General features: G+C 42.3%; 1 protein-coding gene across 4 annotated transcripts in view; it reads right to left on the reverse strand.

The window, feature by feature from the left end:
• The window catches only part of RTN1 (reticulon 1), a 257,793-nt gene that overhangs the window by 105,482 nt on the left and 126,402 nt on the right, over positions 1 to 25,909 (reverse strand). For all 4 annotated transcript variants that reach the window (XM_049897441.1, XM_049897445.1, XM_049897443.1 and 1 more), the window contains exons 2-3: positions 18,141 to 18,917; positions 8,202 to 8,954 (exon numbers count right to left, since the gene is read on the reverse strand). In XM_049897441.1, the coding sequence (XP_049753398.1) occupies positions 8,202 to 8,954; positions 18,141 to 18,917 (1,530 nt within the window). The remainder of the gene's footprint in view (positions 1 to 8,201; positions 8,955 to 18,140; positions 18,918 to 25,909) is intronic.

Raw genomic sequence — 25,909 nt, forward strand, 5'->3', positions numbered from 1 at the left:
GCTGAACCCTCCAAGCTCAGGCTGCTGCAGCTGGAGTCCGTAGAGAGGAGGTTGCCAGTGAGAAGGATGCAGAGGCCTGTCTCCCAGGGCATAAGACAGGTACCTCTCTAACCAGAAGAAATCGCAACACCCGAGTGCCCCTGAGTAATTAAAAAAACACTATATGCCTAGAGCCACCACCCATCTGTTAGCTTGTTGTACTGTGGTACCTTGTGTGTTGCTATGATACTGGAAGTTATGCCAATGTGTTTCAAATACCAGCAGGGTCATCCACAGTGGACAGGTTTCAGCAGAGCTTCCAGGCTAAGACAGACTAGGAAGAAAAGCCTTCCAATCTACTTCCAAAAATTAGCCAATGAAAGCCTTATGGATTACAACAGAATATTGTTTGATATAGTGCTGGAAGATGAGTACTCTAGGTTGGAAGGCACTACACAACAGCCACAACGATGGACTCAAAAATACCAATGATCATGAAGATGGTACGGGACCATGCAATGTTTCGCGAATTCATTCTGTTATACAAAGGATCATCATGAGTTGGAACCCACTAGATGACAACTAAAAACAATATGCCTAGGGGGTACTCACCAAGGTGTTTTTTGTTTGTTTTTAACTACAGGACTGGGCTGCTTAGCTCATCTGGCTTACAACCAAAATTTTCATGCTTCAGTGTGTTTATTAAAAATATAAGTCTTACAATACTGGGGAAGCCAGCACAACCTGTAAAAGGCAAGGTCATGGTAGCTTCACAGACACATCCAAACTCCCTGAAGGACTCAATTGCTGGGCTGAGAGCTGTGGGGACCGTGGTCTCAGGGAACATCTAGCTCAACTGGCATAACATAGGTTATAAAGAATATGTTCTACATTCTACTTTGGTGAGTAGCATCTGGGGTCTTAAAAGCCTGTGAGCGGCCATCTAGGATACTCCGCTGGTCTCACCCCTTCGGATGCAAGGAAGAAAGAAGAAAATTAAATATACAAGTGAAAGATTAGTCTAAAGGACTAATGGACCACATCCGCCACGGCCTCTTCCAGACTGAGTCCAATACTACGTGATGGTGCCTGGCTAACACCACTGACCACTCTGACAGGGATCACAACAGAGGGTCCTGGACAGAGCTGGAGAAAAAAGTAGAACAAAATTCTAACTCAAAAAGGAAGACCAGACTTGCTGGCCTGACAGAGAGTAGGGAAACCCTGAGAGTATGGCTCCCGGACACCTGTTCAGTTCAGTGATGAAGTCACTCCTGAGGTTCGCCCTTCAGCCAAAGATTGAACAGGCCCATGGAACAAAACAAGACTAAAGTGGCACATCAGCCCTGGGATGAGGACTGGAAAGTAGGAGGGAACAGGAAAGCTGGTAATAGGGAACCCAGGGTTAAGAAGGGAGACTGTTGACATGTCATGGGGTTGTTAACCAATGTCATATAACAATGTGTGTACAAACTGTTTGATGAGAAACTAGTTTGTTCTGTAAGCCTTCATCTAAAGTACAATTAAAAAAAGAACAGGTCTGTCGTGGCCCATTCTGACTCCTTCTATGGTGGGGGTAGAGCAGAAACTTGCATTTTTAACAAGTACTCCAGAAGATTCAGAGGCATGTGCCCAGGCAACTCCTTGGGGATTACTGGCTGAAAGCACTATTTTTCAAATGGGGGTCTCTGGATACGTTTTTGAGTTTTTTTTTTTTACATTTTATACACTACATTTTTATATTTTATAATTTTATTTTGATAATTTTTCAAATACTAAGTACATTCTAGGTCATTGGATGACAATTTTATAGCCAAGCACTACCTCAACACTTGCACTAAAGTGTTCATAATCAGGTTGGCATGAAATATTCTTAACTTTGTTTTGGACTCATTAATGAGTCTTTACAAGATCAAGACTGTTTTGAGTACTCAAACCGAAGTGAAGCCTGAATGCCATAACTTCATGCTGGACGAAGGAATGTTTTTCAAAACAGTTTATAAGTGGAGGAATAACTGAGTCACCTTTCAGCATTCAGAGACTCCAAAATCACCACGACTTAATAGTCAATACCATTTTCACCTTGAAAGAGGTGACTTAATTCGGAAAAACTGTCATTTATCACACTGAATTGAATGTTGTCAATTTAAATTTTATTAGCTTTGTAGTTTTATTTGTATAAAATTTGTAAATTTTTTTGGTTTTGTATTTATATAAGCATTATGAGCAAAAGTGGATTTTGTTGGTAAAATGATGATAAAATTATTTTAATACATTTTTTCTTTCAAAACCAAAAAAAACCGTATTTCTCAAGTTTGAAGAATATTTGAGCTTGGTGCTAACAAGACCAAGGCACCTTAGTATACTTAGGATTTAACCAAAGACAACAGCCTGCCTCCCCAGTAGCAGCTCCTGCCTCAGAAACACAGGCTGTTAGTTTCAAGGGGGTCTACATGAGTATGTATGGATACATACACAATGACTATATAAAAGGTATTCCTACAAAACCACGTCCCTTTAAGCTAAGAGAGAGAGTGTGTGTGTTTAACGTTATGCTGTTTAGTGTATTAATATAAAAAATGAAACTAACAGCTGCTTAAGTACTGAAGGTGAGGCTCTGTCCCTGGATTTATAAATAGCATTGTCCTTCAGGAAGGCAGGAAGGGACAGGAAAGCTAGTAAGGGGGAACCCAAGGTCAAGAAGGGGGTAGTATTGACATGTCGTGGTACTGGCAACCAATGTCACAAAACAGCATGTATATTAATTGTGTAACGAGAAACTAATTTGCCCTGTAAACCTTCATCTAAAGCACAATAAAATGTAAAGAAAAAAATTTATATTTGCTAAAAAAACAAACAAAAAAAAAAAGCACTGTCCTAGGGCTGAATACAAATTACCATAGAGGTGAGAGGTGCTAGAGAGAATGTGAAAAGCAGAGCATAATAGATCAGTCCCATGAAGCCAATAACAGATAAGAGTCCGAGCAACTGGAAGTGGGGATGGAGGAGAAGGGAGCAGTGGGAGAAAAGATACAGAGGCAGAGTAACCTGAGATTCGAAAGCTGTTGTTAGTTGCCATCAAGTCATTTCCAACTCATGGGCAGAATAGAACTGCTCCATATCGTTTTCAAGGTTGTGACCTTTCAGAAGCAGAATGTCAAGCCTGTCTTCTCAGACACCTCTGGGTGGGTCCAAACTGCCAACCTTTCTGCTAGTAGCAGAGCACTTAACCACTTATGCCACCCAAGGACTGCCAGTCATTTGGCTTGGCTAGAGCAAAAGCTCTGAGGTGGGGCAAAGCAAAGGCTCAGGTGGTGAGGAAAAGAAAAGATCTTGCAAGGTACTATCCATCATGCTAAGAAGTTTGGGATCTACCTTCAAGGCACTGGAGAGTTTAAAGCAGATGAGTGTTTAGACAGATGATGGGAAGCAGTGTGGTGGGCAGTCAGATGGTGTGACTCACCGGTCAAAGGACTCTTGTAAATGAAAGCAGCATACTACAATTAAGCACTGGAAATGAAGAAAAATAGGATAGGTTTAAGAGATGTTAAGGAAGAACAGAAGACAGAACTTGGTGATCCACCAAATGCAGCCAAAGCGAAAAATAACTCATTGCAGTTGAGTCAATTACAACTCACAGTGACCCTATAGGACAGGGTAGAACTGCCCCATAGGGTTTCCAAGGAGTGACTGGTGTATTCAAACTGCTGACCTTTTTGGTAAGTAGCTGAGCTCTTAACCAATGTGCCACCAGGGCTCCAAATGTGGCAAATACTGTGAAAAAAAGAAGATGAGCTGGCTTCCAGGTCTCTGGCTTTGGTGACTGGTGCAGGATATGCCATTCTCTCCAAAGAAGGTAAGGAGCAGGTTTTGACAAATAACTTGTACATACTGGATTTGGGGAGTCTATAGGATGTTCAACCAACAGTGGGGAAAATGGGCTTGGAGCCCAAAAGAAAGGACTGCTCCAAAGCGAGAGATCTGGGAGGTTCCACCCATAACGCAATGGCTGAAAACCTGGGTAGGTGAGAACAAACCCGAGAACGTGGATATGAGAGGTGAAGAAAGACAAGGACAGAAGAACTGGAAGGGAGGCAGCAAAAGAGATTAAAAAGAGGTCAGCAAGTAAGAGGAGAACCAGGAAGGAGATACACCAGGGAGATAAGGGAGGAAAAAGTTCTGAGAAGTGAGCAACTCCATGTGAACTGATACTGCCTCCAATTTTACTGTTAAATGAATTAAGTCACAGAACAGTATGTTCAATATGGTATCACTTGTGCAATAAAAAATTACATATGCCCCCTTCTGAGGTTCACCCTTCAGGCAACAACTAAAACGCCCATGAAACAAAAGGAGACTAAATGTGCACACCAGCCCAGGGGCAAGGACGAGAAGGCAGGAGTGGACAGGGTAGCTGGTAATGGGGAACCCAAGGTTGAGAAGGGAAGAGTGTTGACATGTCGTGGGGTTGGCAATGTCACAAAACAATATGTGAATTGTTTAATGAGAAACTAATTTGCTCTGTAAACCTTCTTCTAAAGCACTATATATGTATAAAAAATGTATACATATATGTATAAAAAAATTTTTATACATATATATATATATATATACCCCAATACTTAAAGAGAAGATTTCTGAACGGATACAACAAAAAGAACAACAAACAACAACGAATCCTGTGGTTATCTCTGGGAATTAGGAATGGGAGTAGGGGAACTTGAACTTTTTTGTAGGGGAACTTGAACTTTTTATTTTCCACCACTTTGTACAATTTGAATTTATTATCATGAGCATGCATTACTTTCTTACTAAGGTTTAAAAGGCTGGTCAGCACCATCATATTAAATTACCAGAGAGGACAAGAAAAGTTTGGTGAGAAAAGAGTCGTGGGTGGCTTTTATCAGAATGGTTTCGTGCATGAATGTGAAAGCTGACTGCCATAGTCTAAAACACTGCTTCTCAAGCTGCCTTATTAGAAACCCCTAGGGGATCTTGTTACAGTGCAGATTCTGATTCAGTTGGTCTAGAACAGAGCCTACGATTGTCTGTGTCTAACAAGCTCCCACATCCTGTTGAAGTGGCTGGCTCAAGTACTGTATTTTTGGGTTGCAAGGTAAAGCAATCAGAATGCAGGGACTAGGAGTGAGTTGGAAGAGACGACAATTTCCCAAAGTATGCTCCCTAGAAGATGAACCCTGAGGCACGCTTTAATAAAAAGGAATCTGCAGTCAAATAGGTTTGAGAAATACCACACACCCATTTCTGATGAGTCACATTGAGTATCAGTGTTTTATTGAGGATTTTTATTGGCTTTCCAGGCAGCTATTCCTAACAGTTAGAGCTAAAAGCTAAGTGAATTACCTTCGCGTTGACTATGACTGATGGTGACCCATGTGTGTCAGAGTAGAATCATGCTCCGTAGGGTTTTCAATGGTTGACTTTTTGGAATTAGGTCACTAGGCCTTTCTTCCAAGGTACCCTTGGAATAAAGTGGACTCAAACTAACCAAGAGTGTGAACCATCTGCACCACCCAGGAACTCCAAGGTTAGGACTAACCTTCCAGAAATAAAAAGTTATCTACCCCTTCAGGGTCTACAGTTCATAACTGGCCATCCTGGGATGTATAGGGGAGCAGAAACATAAACAGGAGCTCAGGAAGAAGAAAACTAGAAAATTAAGAAGAACCATCCAGTGTAACAACGGCAGAGGTCTAAAGGTAAAAATCTCCAAAAGCAGACCATGCTACAGCATGTACACCAGTAAAGCTGATGCTCCTTGACAGTGCGTGCTATGAAGCCATCAAGTATCTTCCAAACCTTATTCTAAATATCTCTGGACCCTTCTGAAACTTAGCCCAGCATTAGCAGGACTGCTCAAAGCCAAAGAGATGAGCATACTTCTGAATACATAAACCTGAATGCATTTATACTACCAGAGACTTTAGCAGAAAACCACAGAAGCTGCCCTGACCTCACTGCTGAGGAAAGTCATGCTTGACAGGAGCACAACCCTGCTGTCCATGGACAGTAATTAAGAACAGCCTGGGGGAGGCTGGGCAACACTGTTCCTTTCTCACCTGCTGAGATGGAGCAGGTGAGGCCAGAAGGAACCTCAGAGCTCAAATAACCTTGTAGCAGTGCTGAGTCATCCACCTAGGACCACCAGTGGTTAGCTGCCCCAGTATGGCCTTTTAGACTCTCTTCAGTGGTAATGCTGCTAAGCAGTGAGTTTCAGAGGGAGACTGGATTTCAAAGAACCCCTAAGTACAGAGTAGAACAGAGGTTATTCACCCTGGCATGCCTTAACCTTTTGAAAAGACTGCTGCTCTCTCCTAACTTCTAAAGTAGGCAGCCAAGTTTCCAAGCTATATGGGGCAACTTGCACAGAGATTCGAATGACGCCAGAACTGATCATAAAAGATTCTCTGAAGCCTTCACAGCCACAGCTGTTGCAGTTTTCTATTCCTTTACCTCTTCATCTGACGTCCAATCAGTCAGTCCCAGCTGTTGTACTTGTCTCTAAAATTTACAGCGGGGGTAGGGGGGAGGCCAGTGACATTGCATTTCTCTTTAACCCTCAAATTTATTTACTTTTGAGAATAAATATATTCAAACAGCACAGTGCACATGGTGATTATTTCAGGAATATTTGTTGGGCAATGAAATGGAGATACAGGCCTGTTACAGTAAGTAATGTGAACACACACTTAGCATGACTCAAGCTCGGTTTCTTCAGGACCAGCAGGGACAGCAGGTGGGTCATGCTAGGGCTGTTGCCCTTGGCTCCCTGCAAGCCGAGTGGTCCTCTTCCACTACATTCTGAGTGGTGACAAAAGAATCAGAATTAGTTCTAATAGTCACCTAACAAATACATATTCCTAGTGTTGAATCTGTGTCACATATCGTCCTTCACACACACACTAAATGCATTTTAAACGCTGAGGAGAGTTATTTAGGAAATCAAGAGTCAATTAACTCAGCCCCCACACAATGCTACTTGTCGAAGCCACCGCAACCAAGCAGCAGGATTATTTTTTTATTATATTCCTTCAGGTTCCCTCATTCCAGTGCATTAATTTTGAAGAATTTAGAAGCTAGCTTCCGGTCCATATTGAGAAAGATCTGGTCCTCTATTTTTATATAAAGCACTTCAATTTTTACTAACATAACTGAAGTTAGCATATACACAGGAAGGAGACTGTACACTTGAAATCATTTAACCCCCAAAGGCAAAATATTTCTAAAGAAGCAGAAAGCAGAGGGGATAGCTGCAAGGGGACCTGAATAAAGTTGTGCTTTTAGGGTCTATTTTAAAGTTCTACCTGGGTGTTCTCTACAGGAGACTAAGCCTTCACCCACTATAGTCCATTAACAAAACTAGAATGAGGTGGGCCTTATTTATTCATGTGATGCTTTCATTCCTTTTCTGAATTTCATAAGACAACTGTAATCAGATGTGGTGGAGGATTTTTTGGGAAGAATCTCCTGTACACATACAGTGTCTGGAAGAGAAAATGGTGACTTCCATTTTCCTGCATTTGAAGACCTCAACTTAAGATTTCTTCATAGGGAAAGCCTCAATGACCAAATTAAACTCATTCTAAGTTATAAGCTACCTTAAAAATCAGCAAGTCACCTTAGGTCTTCCTCAGGGACAAGAGAAACTCTAGAACCAACTTTGGTCCCTGACTAGCTTGGCCAAAAAAATCTTACCAAGGTCCAATTCTCTTGCTTCTTGGGTAACTCTGACCCATTTAAGAAACATGCTTGGCTGGCAAAATGGAACGTGCTAATGATGGGTTCTAGCACCTAGAGAGACTGTAGCCCACTTTCATCACTGAATGGGTAGGAAACTGGAAATGAGCCTGGACAATAACAAGAAAACTATCCCTCTTTAAGTGAGGAAGCCCAGCCCTGGAATGAAAGGGGGTCGCACTCACTCCATTCCGGAGATCTGGGAGTGCACACAAACCCCTCATTATCGCGGAGACTTGGGTTCAGCCAGCCCATCGCCGCTCAGGGCACGTGGTTCTTCCATGGAAGTTCCAGAGGCAAATCTGAATTCTCGCATCTCCTCCCCACCCACCTTGGAATTGTTCTCCGGTTGACTGACCGGCCCAGTGATGACTACCGGACTGAGGCAGATCGCCCCTCAGAGCGCCCCGAGAGGGAACACACAGGAGACAACCTTGCTACAGTCTGCAGAGCTTTCACTTTACCTTTTTGCTTATTTAGAAACAGCAGAGAGGGCGCTGCGTCGGCCCCTCGCGGCCCTGGGCTCTTTGCGGCCACGGGACTTGGGCTTGAACTCGCATCTTCCGCAGGTCTCCGCGGCGACGTGGGCCCCTCGGGCGCCGCGGCTTGGTCTCCGGAGGGCAGCTCGGGGCGGGTCTCGGGGGCAGCCGAGGGGAACTTGAAGGGGCCGGGGTCGGGCTCGGCCTGGCCCCGCCGGCTCGGCGCGCCCTCCTCGGCCCGGGCGCCCGTCTCCTCCCGGATGGCGTCCAGGGCGCCCGGCTTCACCGGGGGCGAGTCCTGCTCCCGCTTGGGGCTCTCCTCTGAGGCTGAGGAGGCATCGCACGACTCGATGATGAGCTCGCTGTCCAGCTCAGCCTCGCGTTCCTCCCTGAGGATGCTGTACTGGATGGACGGCGAGGCCGGCGAGGGCGGCGGGCCACTCACGTGGCCAAAGGTCACGTAGCCCGAGGCCAGTGCGTCCTCAGCAGCCAGCGGGTCCTCGGACACCAGCTCTATCTCCGAGTCTCCCGACTCCGCGCTGCTGGCCTCATGGTCCAGGGGGCTGGGGATAGCGGGCAGCCCGGACTTAGCCTTGGCCTCAGGCCTGTCGGCCACCTGGCCCACCGGCCGTGGGCTCTCTGTGGTTTCATATGATAACCCCTTTGCTTCTTTAATGGCAGTGATCAGCTCATCCTCAGAGATGCTGCATTTCCCCTGCGATTCTGCAGCAGATGGTTCTGTCGTCCCACAGAAGGCAGAAGAGCCAGAGAGGCACACACACAGACAGACAGATGGACAGAGAGAGAAGAAATAAAACAAACTTCCATTAGAGGAGATGTTTTGTTGTTGCTTGAGAAACACATATCTTATTAGCACAAAAATGTCTGTTTCCAGGGCTGTGCTGGAACGACAGGCCACCTGAACTAAAAGGCTAATTACCTTTATGGCCCAATTAATCAGTGTTTTACATACCTATCTTTCTTAATCTAGCTATTTTTAAAAATGACCCAGCGATTTCTTAGCAACAGAACCTTGGGTGGTTTTTCTGCTTTGAAGCGGCAAAGATTCTAGAAGTCATTGTTTTAATTTCTGATTCATTCCTTCAATGAGGTGTTTTATTTCACAGAGGTGGCTTCAGATAATCTGATATACATAACTCTCTAATTTGGCCCACCAACATAAGCAACATCTGAAAATCCATTACTCCTTACCCGTTGCTGTTCATGTTCCCTAGTTCCTCCTTTAATAAGACCAAGGCAACTTTGGATCCTTTTATACAACTTGAATTCTGAGGTTTACATTTCTTGTAAGAATCAGTATTTTTACTTTTTTTTTTTTTTTTTAGTGTGAAGTGCAACTGGGTGGAGCAATGTAAGAAATGCTTTTTGCCAGTTTCACCAAGCAGGCTGTGCAGATTACCATAATGCGCAGCCTGCAGGCCTTCCAAGGGTGGAAGCCCACTGCCATTATTTCCCCTGTCTGCAGTTCCTGCTGAGAAAAACAAAACCCAAGAGTCACCCTCAGTGCCCTGGGTGAATGCCTGCCTTCTGCCTGATGTTTATCCAGATGGTCTATAAGCCACACTGTCAATCTTGCTGAGATTTCTCTGCCTTGGATGAGAGACTACCTGGGATTACCATGACAACAGTGTTCAGGAGCTTTGTATTCCCTTGCCACACAGCGGGGCCTTATTTCAGAATATTCTAGACAATGGTCTCTGGCCCTTTTGTGAGCAAGAACTATTTGTCATTTCTACAAAGCTCTGAGGTCACTGGGGAGATGTGGGGGGGGAGGAAGTGGTTAGGTAATCTGTCGCTTTAGGATTGTGGGAAAACCCCAACGGATAAAACATTTTAGACTTTTCTAATTTTCTATAAAGCAGAATTGATTTTATCCTTTACCCACATATCATTCATTCATCTATTATTTATTGAGAACCAACTATGTGTTAGGCCCTCTTCTAAGCACTCAGGAAATATTCATGAATGAAATAGATAATAAAATTCCTGCTATATTCCAGTGGGAGGTGAACACAGCACATAAGTAAATTACATGCTATGTTATAAGGGTAAGTGCTATGAAAAAAAAGTGGAGCAGGGTAAGGGGATCAGGAGTGGTGAGATGGGTTTGCGATAGGTTTGTAATTTTAAATAAAGAAGTCAAGACAGGAGTCAATGAGAAGGTAATGTATGTTCAAAACTTGAAGGAGGTAAGAAAATGACTCATGAAGATTTCCACAGGAAAATCATGCCAAGAAGAGGGACTAAATAGTGAAAAGACTTGGAGCTGAGAACTGCAATGATTTCTAGGTATTCCAAGGAGGCCATTGTGTCTGGGGCAAAATGAACAAGGAGGAGAACAATAGGAGAGGAGGTCAGAGACATGGGCGTTTAAAAGATTTATTGCATGACTCCAAACCCTATTTTTTATAGAGGTTTTTTTTTTTTTTTAGTTCCTTAATAAGTTGTGCACATAGTTCTTTGATATGTAAACACCATAAAGATGTAAAAACTACATTTCGAAATGGTAGACTAGAAAAAGGAGGAAGAAGATAAGGAGTAAAGACTAGTGTACGTTAAGAAAGAATCTATACCTCCAGAGAACTGTCAGCAGTAGCATCGTCATAGCTCCATTTGCTGGGTGCCAGGCACACGGAACTTAGAGTCTACTGCAAGGAACTTGGACTGAAAGAGCCCCATGGTTAAGAATGACATGGCTTGATATTAAACTCAGGTCTTTCTGTTCCATATGCTTTCTACTACATTACACTGCACCTTTTATAAAAGAGGCAGGGTCTGAGATGGGGTAAGTTATATTTTGATGGATGAGATGAAAAGGAAAAGGGAACTGGATATTCACATAAAAAAGAATGAAGTTAGATCCTTAAGCTCACACCATATACAAAATGCATATGTAAGAGCTAAAACTAGAAAACTCTTACAAGAAATCATAGGTGTAAACCTTCTAGACCTTGGATTAGGCAATGGTTTCTGAGATATGACACCAAAAACACAAGTAACAAAAGAAAATAATAGATAAATTGGACTTCGTCAAAATTAAGAAGTTCTGTGCTGCAAAGGAAACCATCAAAGAAAATGAACACAAAGGAGGAATGTCAACTATTCAACATGGGGTAGATGTTCCAGAAAGCTGATTCTGATTTGGATTGTATTCTGTACAAGCTGGAATATGAAACCAGAACAATTATCCTGATTCTGCTGGTGTGAAAAATCCTGTTACACTCTTAAAGGAATTGTCAGCAGTAAAGTCTCAATATCAGACTTTGCATACATGGTTTAAACCAACTGCTTTTGAACAGAAAGAGACAAAGGGCTACATTTGTGTTACTTTGAAAAAGACTATGACCATGATACAAGAACTACAAAAGCTAACAGACCTGGAGCTGTCACCACTGACTGAAGAAAACTGCAGAAAAGCAATTAAAGTCTTAATGCCAGACTTATGAAGAAATGGACTTGCAAAAGGGAACTCTAATGGAGAAGAGATTGATTCCAGAGAAATTTAGGAAGATGTCTTGTTAATACTTGCTGACTAGAGGTGGGGGCTGGTGAGGTATGGGGTAGATGACTGCACAGTGATGCCTTTCACAAGAGGGGAGAATGTAAGAAGAAAGGCAGATATTATATGAATAAAGCTCAGCTGAAAGGATGGAAGAGGAATAAAGGGATTTAAAAAATATATTCCCACTTTGTCTTATAATTTCAGGCAAGAAAATCCCTTTAAACTATTTTGCATCTATTTTTGTATAATCAGGATGTATAATGTAGATGTCCTGGAATAGTGTAAAAGAATGTTTTGTGTACTATCAGTCAGTCAAAATGTGAATGAGCATACTTTCAAAATAAAAGGATAGACAAAATATATCATATATTATCTATCATATATATGTGTATATATATATATATATGTTTTCATTTTTTAAAATGTTGATTGCAGATGTGGTCACATTATTAGTGAGACTGCTAACACCTAATATATGACCTACAGTCTCCCATGAAACCTAACTAACATAAGCTTGTTTTCTCTGTGACAGCCTCACTTTTGTTTATTTTTTTCCTGTTCCTTCTGCCTGCTAATGGTGAGCAGCATGAGCTGTTTCCAAATGCTGCTTTGAAATGTCCATGTTGTATTTCAATACTCCCTCTGTTGTCCTTCATCCTATATTATTGTAGTTGTTCATAATATATGAAAGCTAATAATATATGACAAAAAAGAAAATGAAAACACCATCCACAGAATGGGAGAAAGTTTACAAATGATATATCTGACAAGGGACTTGTATCTAGAATATATAAAAAACAATTACAACTCAATAATAAAAAGACAAATAACTCAATTTAAAACATGGGAAAGGACTTGAATAGAAAGTTCTCCAAAGAAGATATACAAATGGTCAATGAGCACGTGACTAATTCTCACCTTGTTTAGTCATTAAGGAAACGCAAATCAAAATTATAAATGAGAGACCAGTTCACACTCACTAGGATGGCTATATAGGAGATATTAACAAGTATTGGCGAAGATGTTGAGAAATCGAACACCTAATACACTGCTGGTGGGAACGTAAAATGGTGCGATTGCTTTGGAAAACTATGTGGCAATTCCTTAAGCCATTAAACATTAAAAAAAAAAAAAAAACCAAAAACCCGCTGCTGTTGAGTAGATTCTAACTCACAGCAACCTTATAGGACAGAATAGAACTGCCCCACAGAGTTTACAAGGAGCATGCCTGGTGGATTCGAACTGCCAACCTTTTTGGTTAGCAGCCATAGCACTTAACCACTGCGCCACCAGGGTTTCCCCCATTAAACACAGAGTCATCATATGACCCAGCAATTGCACTCCTAGGTATCTAAAAAAAAAGGTATCTACCTCCCAAAAAATGAAAACATAGACCCACACAAAAACTTGTACACAAATGTTTACAACAGCATTATTCCATGGTATCCAAAAAGTGGAAACAACCCAATATCATTCAACTGGTGGATACATAAATAAAATGTAGCATATTTATACAATAGAATATTATTCAGCAATGCAAAGACATGAATTAGATACACACTAGAACATAAATGAGCCTTGAAAACAATATGCTAAGTGAAATAAGCCAGTTACAGAGGATCATATAGTGTATGATTCCATTTATATGAAGTTTCCAGAATAGGCAAATCTATAAAGAAAATAGATTAGTGGTTGCCTAGGGCTGGGGGCTGGGTTAGGGCTGGAGGCAGGGGTGGAGTGGGGGAATTTGGTGGTGATGCTTAAGAGGTACAGGGTTTCTTTTTGGGGTAATGAAAATGTTCTAAAATTTATTGTGGTGATAGATTCACAATTCTGTGAATATACTAAAAGGCACCAAATACATACTTTAAGTGGATGACTTGTATGGTATGTGAATTATATCTCAATAAAGTTATTTAAAAAAAAAGATGGAAGGAGACTTGGTCCCTGAATTAGCACATATAGAATTGTCCAATCTACATTGAACTATGCCATGAGTGAGAAGTAAATTTAGTTAGGTTAAGCTACTGAGATTTGGGTTTTTTTATCTGTTATAGAAGCTAGTGGAATATACCACTTCAATCTGGATTCTGCCCTCTCTGCTTGCCCAAGTTCCCTGATGACCTCCAATTCACTTTTGAATTATCTTATTTGATTTCTCAACAGCACTTGACATATTGTCCTCTCTTCCTTTGGCTTCTGCAACACTATCCTCTTCAGATTTTCTTCTCGCTCTCAATCATCTTCGTGAGCCCCTTATCTTTTCTCTTTCCAGCCATTATCTGTTGGTCTTCCCCAAAACTCTACCCTATGCTCTCTTCTCACTTTACATTCTATCTCAAGGTGATTTCACCCACTTCTACTATCAATAGGTCTCAATTACCATCACTGTGCTGATGACTCAAAGTCTCTGGGTGGCACAAAGTGCTTGACTACCAACCAAAATGTTGGTGATTTGAACCTACCCAGAGGCACCTCAGAAGACAGGCCTGGAGATCTGCTTCTGAAAGGCCTTGAAAACCCTATAGAACAGTTCTATTCTGTATATTCTGAATCCACTCAATGGCAACTAATAATAACAACAACAGCATGCTAATGACTCACAACTTGGCTCTCCCAGAGAATAAGAAGAAAACAAGGCAGAATGGGCTAAGTGCAACTGTATAGTACAAAGTACTAGAGGCACTTAGAAGGGATAATGGAGGAAGTTTCATTTCAATTAGTCTTGAAATACAAATAGAGCTTTGAAATGCAGAACTAGGCCAAGAAGAATAAACTACATGAGCAAAGATATGGAGTACGTTCAAAGAGCAGCAAATTCAAAAGTTTAACTGGAGTATTGTGGGGGCTGATACAGGGTGATGCGACCGGAAAGGTAAGCAGGCCCTTGTTCATGTAGGGCCTTGAAAGCTGATTTAAGAGTCAGTAGTTCATCAGGCAGGCACTAGTGGGTTCTGCAAGAGTTAGAATGAGCTTAGGAGAGAAAAAAGTAGAAGGAGGAGGATCCATTAAGAGGACAATGCAATAGTTGAGAGGAGGAATTATGATAACGTAAAGGGTTTTTTTTAATTTTTTTTTTTAAAGGGTAGTAGTGCTGAAAGGATGGAAAACCAAACCCATTGCTGTCGAGTCTGTTCTGACTCATAGCGACCCCATAGGACAGAGTAGAACTGCCCCATATGGTTTCCAAAGAGCACCTGGTAGATTTGAACTGCCAACCTTTTGGTTAGCAGCTGTAGCTCTGAACCACTACACCACCAGGGTTTCCAAAAGGATGGAAAGGAGATGAAAACTCTAGAGACACTAAAGAGAGGGAAACAATAGACATTGGGTCTGATTCATGTGACAGGTGAGAATAGGAAGGATGTCAAACATCGCTTAGCAACAGTGAGCCTAGAAGAGTAAAATGAATGAGGGCTCCATACCCAGAAACATGGAAGTCAGTAGAATGAGCTGGTTTGATGAGAACAGGGATGGAAATTTTTATGGTGGATGTGTCTTCCCTCCCCGTGGCATAAATCAAAACCAAACCAAACTGGCTGCCATCAAGTTGATTTTGACTCATAGCAGCCCTATAGCACAGAGCAGAACTGCCCCACAGGGTTTCCAAGAAGCAGCTGGTGGATTCAAACTGCCGACCGTTTGGTTAGCAGCCAAGTTCTTAACCACCGAGCCACCAGGGCTGCAATACATCCTTCCAGTTTCTCATACTAGAAGCCTCTGTCTGACCACCCAAACTACTAGATCTGATTAAACTCCTGCTTGTACAACATTTCTAGAATACCATATAGCAAGCAGACAGAGCATGAGCTCAGAGGGCCACAAGTGGTCCTGCAGGGCAGCCCACCCTGCATGCCAGCTGGCTGGATGCTGCGTAGTTCAGGAGATGGGCCGGCGTTCACTCATTCCTTACAACCAGGAGCCCCAAGCAGCTTTATATTTGTTTGTGTGATGATTTGATTTATGTTTGCCTCTTCACCCTTTGTCTTCTTCCCTGAGTCCAGACTGAAAGCACCATGAGGGCAAGGCCCAGCCAAGGTATGCTATCATATGCTCAACACCTCACACAGTGCTTGGCATACAGTAGGTACACAACAAATAGCACTCACGTGAAAGCTACCTCAAATCTTTAGAACAGTTCTTAATCTTAATCAGGCATGTGCTCAAAACCGCCCTCAGAGAGTCCAACTTAGTATAAATAGCTCTGGATAGGGCCCAGACAACCACATTTTCTAACTCTAAGGGTAATTCTAACATTCACCTCCAGTTAAGATTTCCAGATTTAGACAATGAAAATACAGGATGCCCAGATACATTTGAATTTCAGCTAAACAATGAATACTTTTTAGCATAAGTATGTCCCATGAAATATTTGTATTTTATCTGAGACTTTGAATTATGGTGTTGGCGAAGAATACTGAATATACCATGGACTGCCAGAAGAACAAACAAATCTGTCTTGAAAGAAGTACAGCCAGAATGCTCCTTAGATGTGAAGATGGCAGTGGGGGTGAAGATGGCCTTAGACATGTTATCGGGAGGGATCAGTGCCAGGAGATGAACATCATGCTTGGTAGAGTACAAGGTCAACGAAAAAGAGGAAGACCCTCAATGAGATGGACTGACCCAGTGGCTGTAATAATGGGCTCAAACATAGCAATGATTGTGGGGATGACGCAGGACCAGGCAGTGTTTCATTCCGTTGTATACAGGGTCACTGTGAGTCAGAACCAACTCAATGGCACCTAACAACAACAACATCTGGCAACACTACCTCCAGGTGAAAATGACTGTTCTAGAGCATTCAGAAAAGATGGCTACAGGGTTTAACTTTATTTACTCACAAGAAAGAATGATATCAGATAGCTGTGGGGTATGGGAGGAAAGGGCCTGATGAGTTTAATCGTAAGTGAAGGTGCCACATTAAAAATAGTCCATACTTAACCCACCTCCTCTGCCACAGACTCAATTCCAACTCATAGTGACCCCATAGGGTTTCCAAGGCTGTAAATCTCTCAGGAAGCAGACTGCCACATCTTTCTCCCGCAGAGCCACTGGTGGTTTCAAACCGTGGACCTCTCGATTAGCAGTGAATCGCTTTAACCACTGTACACCCCTTAATCCATACTTAGTATGAGTCAAAGGAAACTCTGTAGTGCTTGAGGACAGTTTCCTTCATTCTTAAGGGGCACTAAAAGTTTAACAAAATGCTAGAAGGAACGTGGCAGACATTTAGAACAGAAGTTTTCTTACCCTTGTTTAAAGCTTTGTGGATCTCAGTTAAGATAGTGGTTATTATGTGTCAAGACTGACACAGCAAAACTACAGTCAACTAAAATAATCAAATAGCTATAAATCTGGAGAAGTTAGACCACCCACCTGCAGAGATGTTTTTATGGATGATGATAATTATGATGACATAATTAAGAGGGAGAAATAGAAAGGTGAACATGGGCCTGTTTAGCAAGTGGCAGATGCCAGTATCCAAATGTGAAGATGCAAAAGTTAGAGATGCAAAGGCTAGAGGAGGCGGGGATGTGGGGGCTGCCTCTGCTCCTCCCACACACGATGGGGTGGGACAGGGTAGGTATGGAACTTCCTGCTGCCACTCGGCCACCTAGGATACAGGAGGCCGCTTAAAAGAATGAGTCCAAGAGTGGTTTAACATTTTGCCTTGAGTCAGAGCAGGAGAATGTTTACATTGAAAAAGATCACAGTTTAGTGGATTCCAAACCTTTTTAACCAAAATAAAATCCTTTAGTTTTGAAAAATAAAATTGCATGCAGAACTTCAATAAACTAAAAAGATAAATATGGCAATGCTGAGTTGCAAGGGGAGGAGTATCCTTCTTTTAGGTTTCTTCTCACTGTCCAATCCTACCCCCTACCAATATACATTGACATCTCCCCCAACATTGTCAAACTTAGAACTGGGGCCCGGAATGTAAAATGCGCTCCTCAAAGAGCTCCAGTTGGTCTGGGGAGAAGAGGTCTGGAGAGAACAATAAGGGCGCTCTCCCCATGATGCCCCCGGGGGGGTACCAGGTCTGGGAAGGAGAGCCAACCCAGAAGCAAGCAATACCTCCCTCTGTGATCTGAACAGTAGGACCACATGGGGATCTTAAGGTTTTCAATGTTCTCATGCCTCTCCCGTCAAATGAAGAAAGAAACATTTTACTAAGCAAATCTGATAGGACTTTAAGGAAAATTCCAGATCTCAACTTTTATGCAATGGATAAAAAAGTTGTTTGTTTACTAAATTGGTTAAACTAAATGATATTTAAGGGAAAGTCATACAGTAAAGTATTTTGAGTGTCAATCTTCATTTGTTAATAAGTGGTTTAGGAATTCAGATTTCCATGTGACGGGTTTTCCCAAGGAAGGGCACACCAGCTCCTTTACCTGTTCCAGAAGATGGAGGAGTGACAGATCCTGGACTGTCATCCTCAGGCTCTGAGACGGTGACAGTGGGGACTGTGTCGGGACTTGGTTTCAGGCAGATGTCTTGCTTCTCAGGGGTCTTCTCTTGGGTAGCAGCCTCAACTGAAGGCTCGATCTCAGTCAGCGTGATTTTGACGGGGGCTGTGATCACAGGAGCAGCACTGTGCTGTTCTTCACGGAGATCATCCACATAAGGTGCATATGTTGACTCTTCAAATAAATGGTCCTTGATGATCTTTCCTTCCACAGGAACTGGTTTCTCGGGTTCACGGACCCCTTCTAATTTTGTTGAGCTCCCAGTGTCTTTATTCTTGAAGTCTAAGTCTTTATCCTCCAACTTGGAGTGACATTGCTCCTGTTGCTTGACTTCTTCTGGCCTGGTTATGTCAATGTATTTATAGGCTTCTGCTTTCATCTGGTCCAGAGGGTCTGCTAAGATCTTGTTCACTTCCATAGACTCTGCAGGAGTCATCTCTATTCCGGAATCAGAACTAAATAAGCCAAGAGGCTCTGTGCTAGGCACATCTGGCAAGGAGGGTCCAGCAGTACACAACTCTTCAGGGCTCTCTGAACTGGTGACATGGCCATTTTCCTTCTGCAGAATTCCAGTGAAATACGTAGAATCCACCTGAGGTGGGTAACGGATGTCGGAAATAAGAGACGTGTAACAGGTTCCTTCTCCATCGCTTAATGTTGTTGAAAAGGTATGATCCATGAACCTGGGGGCATCTGGCACACCTATGAATCAAAACAACAGCACACAGTGAGTGCGGGCTTGGCTTCAGTTCCCTGTCCTATAACCCACTACCCGTTCCATAGTCTACGGAGACCTGGCACCTTTCCCCCCAGAGAGACCTCAGAGTTCTCTTGGAGCACTGGCATGTTAATTTGCCTTGTCTCTCTGATAATTTAGCACACAGAATTTTCCTGGCAGCAAACCACAGAGGCCCACACAAGCTGCCATGCCCAGATAAGTTGGGAAGAGATTACAGAGGACAAGAAAATTGATTTTCGACATCTACTACCTCAATGCACAACGACTTGATCTTACTGAGTATTATTAAAGAGAAAATCTCTTTGTGTCAAAGTATGAATGACTCTTTAAATAGTGGCTGAAATGTAGGCTAATTCAGGTTTGTAAATGCAACAAGAGGATAGTAAACTGGGGAGTGGGAGGGAACCCAGTTTTGGACACTCACTGAGCTGGAAGATGCCTCAAGAGACCTTCTGGTCCAGTCCTGGTGTTCATAGACTCCTGCCCCTTCCTGGATTTATACCATCCATTCTTTATTTAAAGGTCCTCAAAGAAAGGACTCCTAGTTTCCTGATGGCCCCATCCCAAAGTAGTAGTACCTTAATGGCATGCTTCCTTAATTATTCAGTTTCCCCTCATTTTGTTTCCCATCCTCTTTCACTCCTCTACTACCCATTCTTTGCCTTCCAGTAGGATGCAAAATGACCCACTAGAGACTTCTTAGTTTCGCTGGTGATGCTAAGGACAAAGCAAGTTTCCAAGTCAGTCCATAAAATGTTTGCACCTGGCCTTCATTCTACTAATAAACACACCAAGAAATTCATTCAGAGTGAGAAAATGAGAGCCCCCTATTGTTTTTCTTTGCTGTAAAATACTGTCAGAGAAGAAGAAAATTAACATTTACTGAGGTTTTACTATGTGTTAAGCAATGTGATTTTACCTATGAAATAAGTAAGCCCCACACTCACAACACATACACAAACATATCACACATACACACACAGCACACACAACATAAAAACCCTTAAGACACATTCCAAAATAATCCAGATTAGGGCACCAACTGATATAAGAGGAATAAAAAATAGTTGTTGTTGTCATTAGGTGCCATCGAGTTGATTCTGGCTCATAGCAACTCCATGTGACAGAGCAGAACTGTCCCAAAGGGTTTTCTTGGCTGTAATCTTTATGGAAGCAGATTGCCAGGTCTTTCTTCTGCAGAGTCACTGGGTGGGTTCGAACTGCACAGTAATATGATGATATTAATAGCTAACATTCGAGTGCTTGCTATGCATTAGACATAGTTCCAAGCTCTTTATTAATATTGACTCATTTGATCATCAAAGCAATCTTAGAAGGTTGATACTGTTATTAGTCTCATTTTACAGATGAGGAAACTGAGGAACAGAAGGGCTAGATAACTTGCCTAAGATTTCACAGACAGGAAGTGACAGAGCTAGAATTCAAGCCCAAGCAGTCCAGAAGCCAAGAAACCTCCCCTCGTGCCCTTTGCATCTTTTTAAATCAGCTTGTGCATCTTTTTAAAGTAATTTTGAATCAGTATTTTTATAATTAAACTTAACTTTTGTCCTTTCCTAGCTTTGTCTATGGGGAATGGAAAAGCACAAAGCTTCTTTGCTGATTCACCACTCTCTTACCTCAGCCCCTTTGCACTGGCTATTTCCTTTGCTTGGAATACCATTCTCCCAGATATCTGCACACCTAACTCCCTTACCCCCATGTCTTTGCTCAAATGCTATCTTCTCACTGAGGACTACCTGATCACCCTCTCTAAAATGGTAACCTGCCCTCCCCTCTCTGTTCCTTGGTCCTCTCATTCTCCTCTACCCTTCTCTAGCTCTTCTTTTCCCTGCATCACTAACCTCCTTCAATCACACTGTATAATTTACTTATTTATTGTCTCCCCTTGCTAGGCAAGCTCCATGAGCACAGGACTTTTTGACTATTTTGCTTACTAATGTTACCCAATACCTAGAAGAGGACCTGGCACATTAGTAGGTACTCAATTAAAAAAAGGAATAATAACAATGATGGGCCGTATTGCCTAAGCATACACAGAGCACCAAAGGAAAAGCTATTAGATTTAAATCCTTGTATGCACACGCACTTTTTATCCTAAAGAGTTCTTAAAGCTCTTTATTACATGGGCTTAGCTTGAAAGAAGGCCTCACTGGAAGCAGGGGGATCAATTCTGAGATATTCCACTGCAGACATTTGGGCCCTGGTTCTCTGCCACAATTATTTGCAACCTCCAGGTTTTAATAAGTCGTTATCCACTAGAAAGTAAGGAAAATTTTGCCCATGGCTATAAATAGTCTGGGGCTTGGGGAGTAGGGAAGAAGATGCTCTCCCAGAGAACACACAACATAGAGGTGGTTTCTAGCGCTGTGTTACAGTCATTATCATTTACCACTCCATTCTTCCTTTTCAGGAGCGACCACAGAACTTCTGGCCCTCATCCCGATACCTGGCATGCTACATAGCCCTCCAGCCCACTGTCTTCTGCCACCAGAGTTATCACATTAAACACAACTGCCATCTGCTAAGCAACCACCAAGGATTCTGCCCCACCTCAGTGGATAATCCTGAAGCTTCAAAGCCTGGCATTTGAGATGACATGAATTTCACCTGGCATCGCAGCCCTGTCTCACAGCTTGTCTTACTTTTCTAGTTCCGCTGTAACACAAATGTCACAAGTAGGCGGCTTTAAAGAACACAAACTTATTTTCTCATAGTTCTGGAGGCTAAAAGTCCAAATCAGGGTTTCTGCCATGTGGATTCCTTCTTTGTTGATAGCCTCGAGCATTCCTTGGTTCTTGGTGACCCTCGTATGGCATCTTCTTCCCCAGTGTGTACTCACATTTGTGTCTCATCTGCTCTCTTTATAACTCCGAAGTGACTGGGTTCAGGACTGAGCCTACACTGGTCTGGCCTCATTAACAAAACAAAACCCTATTTCCAAACATGATTACATCCACAGGTATTACCCATTGCCATCAAGTCGATTCCAACTCATAGAGACCCTATAGGGACAGAGCAGAACTGTCTCATAGGGTTTTCAAGGAGCGGCTGATGGATTCGAACTGCCAACCTTTTGGTTAGCAGCCAAACACTTAACCACCGCACCACCAGAGCCCCTCCACAGGTATAGGGGTTAGGATTTCAACAAATACTTTGCAGGGACACAATCCAATCCATAACACTGCTCCTTTCACTTACCCTCCACTCCAGGCATTCAAGGAGCCCTGATGGCACAGTAGATAAGTGTTCAGCTGCTAACCAAAAGGTCAGCGGTTCTAACCCACCAGCCACTCTGCAGGAGGAAGATGTGGCAGTCTGCTTCCATAAAGATTACAGCCTTGGAAACCCTATGGGGTAGTTTTACTCTGTCCTATAGGGTCACTATGAATCGGAATTGACTCGCAGGCAATGGGTTTGTTTCTTTACTAGGCATACAAAGCCACTCTCAACCTTGCACTTACTCAACCAGCTCTTCTAGGCTTTTCTTGTTCTGTCTGTCACTCTCCATCTCATACTCTGGCTAACATAAAATACCCATCACTCCTCCAACACTCTGTCCTTCCAAGCTCCACATTCAAATCTCTGCCTTTTAACCTCAAACCATTCAAGATAAATATCTTTAAGTGCCACCACCTCCATGATGAATTTGCTGACCATTCCTACTGTTCTCCCTCCTCCTTCATGTAACAATTTATACCACTCATGAGTCATGTATGACATATGTCATATATGTCCGTGTTATCTCCTACTAACCTGTCAGATCCTGGAGTTTTAGGCTTATGCTTTGCACACTGTATTGTGCATAAAAGACACCCATACAAAATGAATAAATGAATGAATAATGGATCAACCAATCAATGACTAGACTTATTCTATACAGCTACTGAGAACAAACGAAGACTAACTCATGCAAATTACAGAGAGGATGTTTTCAATCTGTCATATGAAAGAATGGTCTAAAAATTTGAGTGTTTCTGGTCATGTTGGAAACTCAGGCAGAGAGAAACTCAGTGTCTATGGCAGGTCATGGACAGAAACCCGAACTTTGTAGGAAGTTAGATGAGTCAACTGTAGAAATCCCCTCCAACTTTCTATGATTTTGTACCGATTGGCTGACCTTGTAGTCTGACGCAACTTCCTTTACTTCTTCCGTTCTTATAAAACGGTATCAATATAATTTCCCCAAGGTGATACCTCAGAGAATAGGGGCCTCCCAGATGTATGGTAATAACTGAGGGAGCAGGACCTAGATTACATTTACACTATTTGAGAGGCTAGAAATAAAGCCAACAAGTGGGAAGAACCCTTACCCTTGAATTTCTTATCCTGACAGCTATGTCTTGCTCAGAGAGCCCAGGATGATATTGGAAGGACTCCTCTGCCACATTCTACAAATGCCACCAAGTAGAGGAAGAGAAATAAAGCCATTTCTGTAAACCATACATTTTAAACAGCACCGTGTTAGAATCCTCTTGAAAGCAATGGATAATCTAAATATTTTGAAGGTGGTCACGTCCCATTTTCTTAAACTGATCTAAATACCCTGATTTTTAGAGTTTTAACAGAAATTGAAAATGTATATAAAGGTATATACAAATGTACATAAAACTTTTGGAAACAGAAAATTCTTCTAGACAGGAAATTATGTGAGAGCAGCGTCCTGTGAGGATTGTTGGAACCAGGAGGCAGAACGGAGCCTTGGGGCTCGGGAAAACCCATCAATTCTTGTCAGTGCTTCCTGCAGAGATGACAGATGTGGGCACTGAGGCAGAGAGCACAAGCCAGCTGCCCCAGACAGGAACGAATATTGCGACACTGTTAAATACAAATCTACTAAATCAGAGTGCCTTCCTTGTCTAGGCTAGATGTTACTACCTTTCTGTGCAACCAAGAATTCCTTGAAACATCTGACTTCTTCATTCTCTCTGGCTGTTTCCTGGCCACTTAGAAGTCTGATTTATACTGAGGTGGATGTACATAGAGAGTCAATGTGTGGACCCACAGATGCTTGCCCACTCAGGAGGTGGCTGGACAGGGAGGTCACAGCAAATTCAGTTCCTGGATACATTTCAAATGGGATTGATTTTCAACTTACAAGAAACTTCTCAGGAAAGTACTTATAATAAAAATTGATGGATCCATAGGTCACTATTTTTAGCCAGAAATAAGTGCAAGAAAGATGACAATGAGCTGAAACCATTGCCATTAAATCACAACATGTGCTGATAAAATCAGGATTTTTGTATCCACTGATGTCATAGATCAGAACTAGTCATGAGATAGGCAAGTTCAGCAACATCTCAAAGGGTGACTGTTCTGTTATTATTGTTATTATTTTAGCTCTCTGGCCATAGTAAGGAATGAGATGATGACTTGCTCAAGTTCATTTTTTCAAGGAAACCTTCAGCCCTAAAGCCTTATTTTCTAGCTCTGTGATTCATTGTCAAACAATCAACCTCATCCAATTGGTTGGCTTACAGCTTAGTTTGTATTCTGGCTCTAACACTAATTAACACTTGGGAGACTCTGGGCAAGTTAGCCTCTCTGATCCTCAGTTTATTCATCTTTAAAATGGGGACAATAATCCTACCTTATTGGGCTGTTATGAGAATTAAATGAGATAATGCACTTGGCTCTATGCACAGAACATATTACACACTCAATAAACGAGAGCTGTTGATTGTATTATCATTTATTTTGCAGGAAGATGCTAGGCCTTTGCCACATATTACCAGCTGTCCATTAGTCTGTTCTTTTATCTTTAATGACACGAGATCAGGGAAGTTTGGGCCAGAAGGAGTTAAATATGGCCAATCCACACTCATACACAGCTTTGGGGTATGCCTTAGATGTGAAAGTCCCCAGAGTGCAAGGCAGCAGCTGTCTGCACAGCTCCATGAGCAGGTGGTTGTTCATTATGTACTTTCTAGTGAACGCAACTGCCATGGGTTCTATCACAAATGTGGTGATGACTCTGACCTGAGCATGAGAGTTAAAATTTGCTAAGACAATGGACATACAGGCATGGAGGTGTTCAGTGCCCGGGGGTAAGCTTTCTCCCTTGTGAACTGAGCTAACTCGGACCTCTCAGGACTGAGGTAAGAGGTCTCTGGCTTAAGACAATGTTTCTGTAACTCTCTTACTGCTCTGTGTATCCTGAAATGGGAACAAAGAGAATGTCAAAACAGAAAGACTAGCTATACCAAAAGGTTTTCTGAGGACAGATGTAGAAATGCTCTTAGAGAAACATCTGGCTTACCCTTCTCCCTGGATTGAAAAAAAAAAAAAGACAAATAATTATTTGCGTAAAGGCAATACTAACAGGGTACAGGGGACATTGGAGTCCCTGGGTGGTGCGAACAGTTAAGCATTCAGCTGCTAACTGAAAGGTAGTTGGTCCAAGTCCACCCAGAGGCACCAAGGAAGAAAGTCCTGGTGACCTTCTGAAAAATCAGCCATTGAAAACCCTCTAGAGCAACGGAGGAAGAAGACGAGTCAGGAACAGGAAGAGGAAATGCAATGGGTGGCTTTTTGCCTCCGTGAACAACTACCTCCTTTGCCATGAGACCAGAAGAACTGGATGGTGCCCCGCTACCAGTATTGCGTGTTTTGATCAAAGGTTCTATAGAAGGATCCTGATCAAAAAGAAGAAAATGGAGAACAGAATTTCAGGTCCTCGTGGAATCCAGATTTTCTGGAGCCACAGAGGCTGTTCATACAGCCTGAAACTATTGCCCCGAGATAATCTTTAAACCTTAAACCAAAAATAGCCCCTGAAGTCTTCTTTAAACCATAGTTTAACTTAATTAGTAAAGTATGTCTCCCTTAAAGAACTATCTATATGGGATCAAACTGACAACAGCAACCTGAAAGGTTAGATAGGAAGCTTAGGGGGCAGTGACATCACGTTAATGGAGGAGGAAGAATTTGGAAA

The sequence above is a fragment of the Elephas maximus genome, chromosome 10 (genome assembly GCF_024166365.1).
Source record: "Elephas maximus indicus isolate mEleMax1 chromosome 10, mEleMax1 primary haplotype, whole genome shotgun sequence".
In the NCBI taxonomy this organism is placed as follows: domain Eukaryota; kingdom Metazoa; phylum Chordata; class Mammalia; order Proboscidea; family Elephantidae; genus Elephas; species Elephas maximus.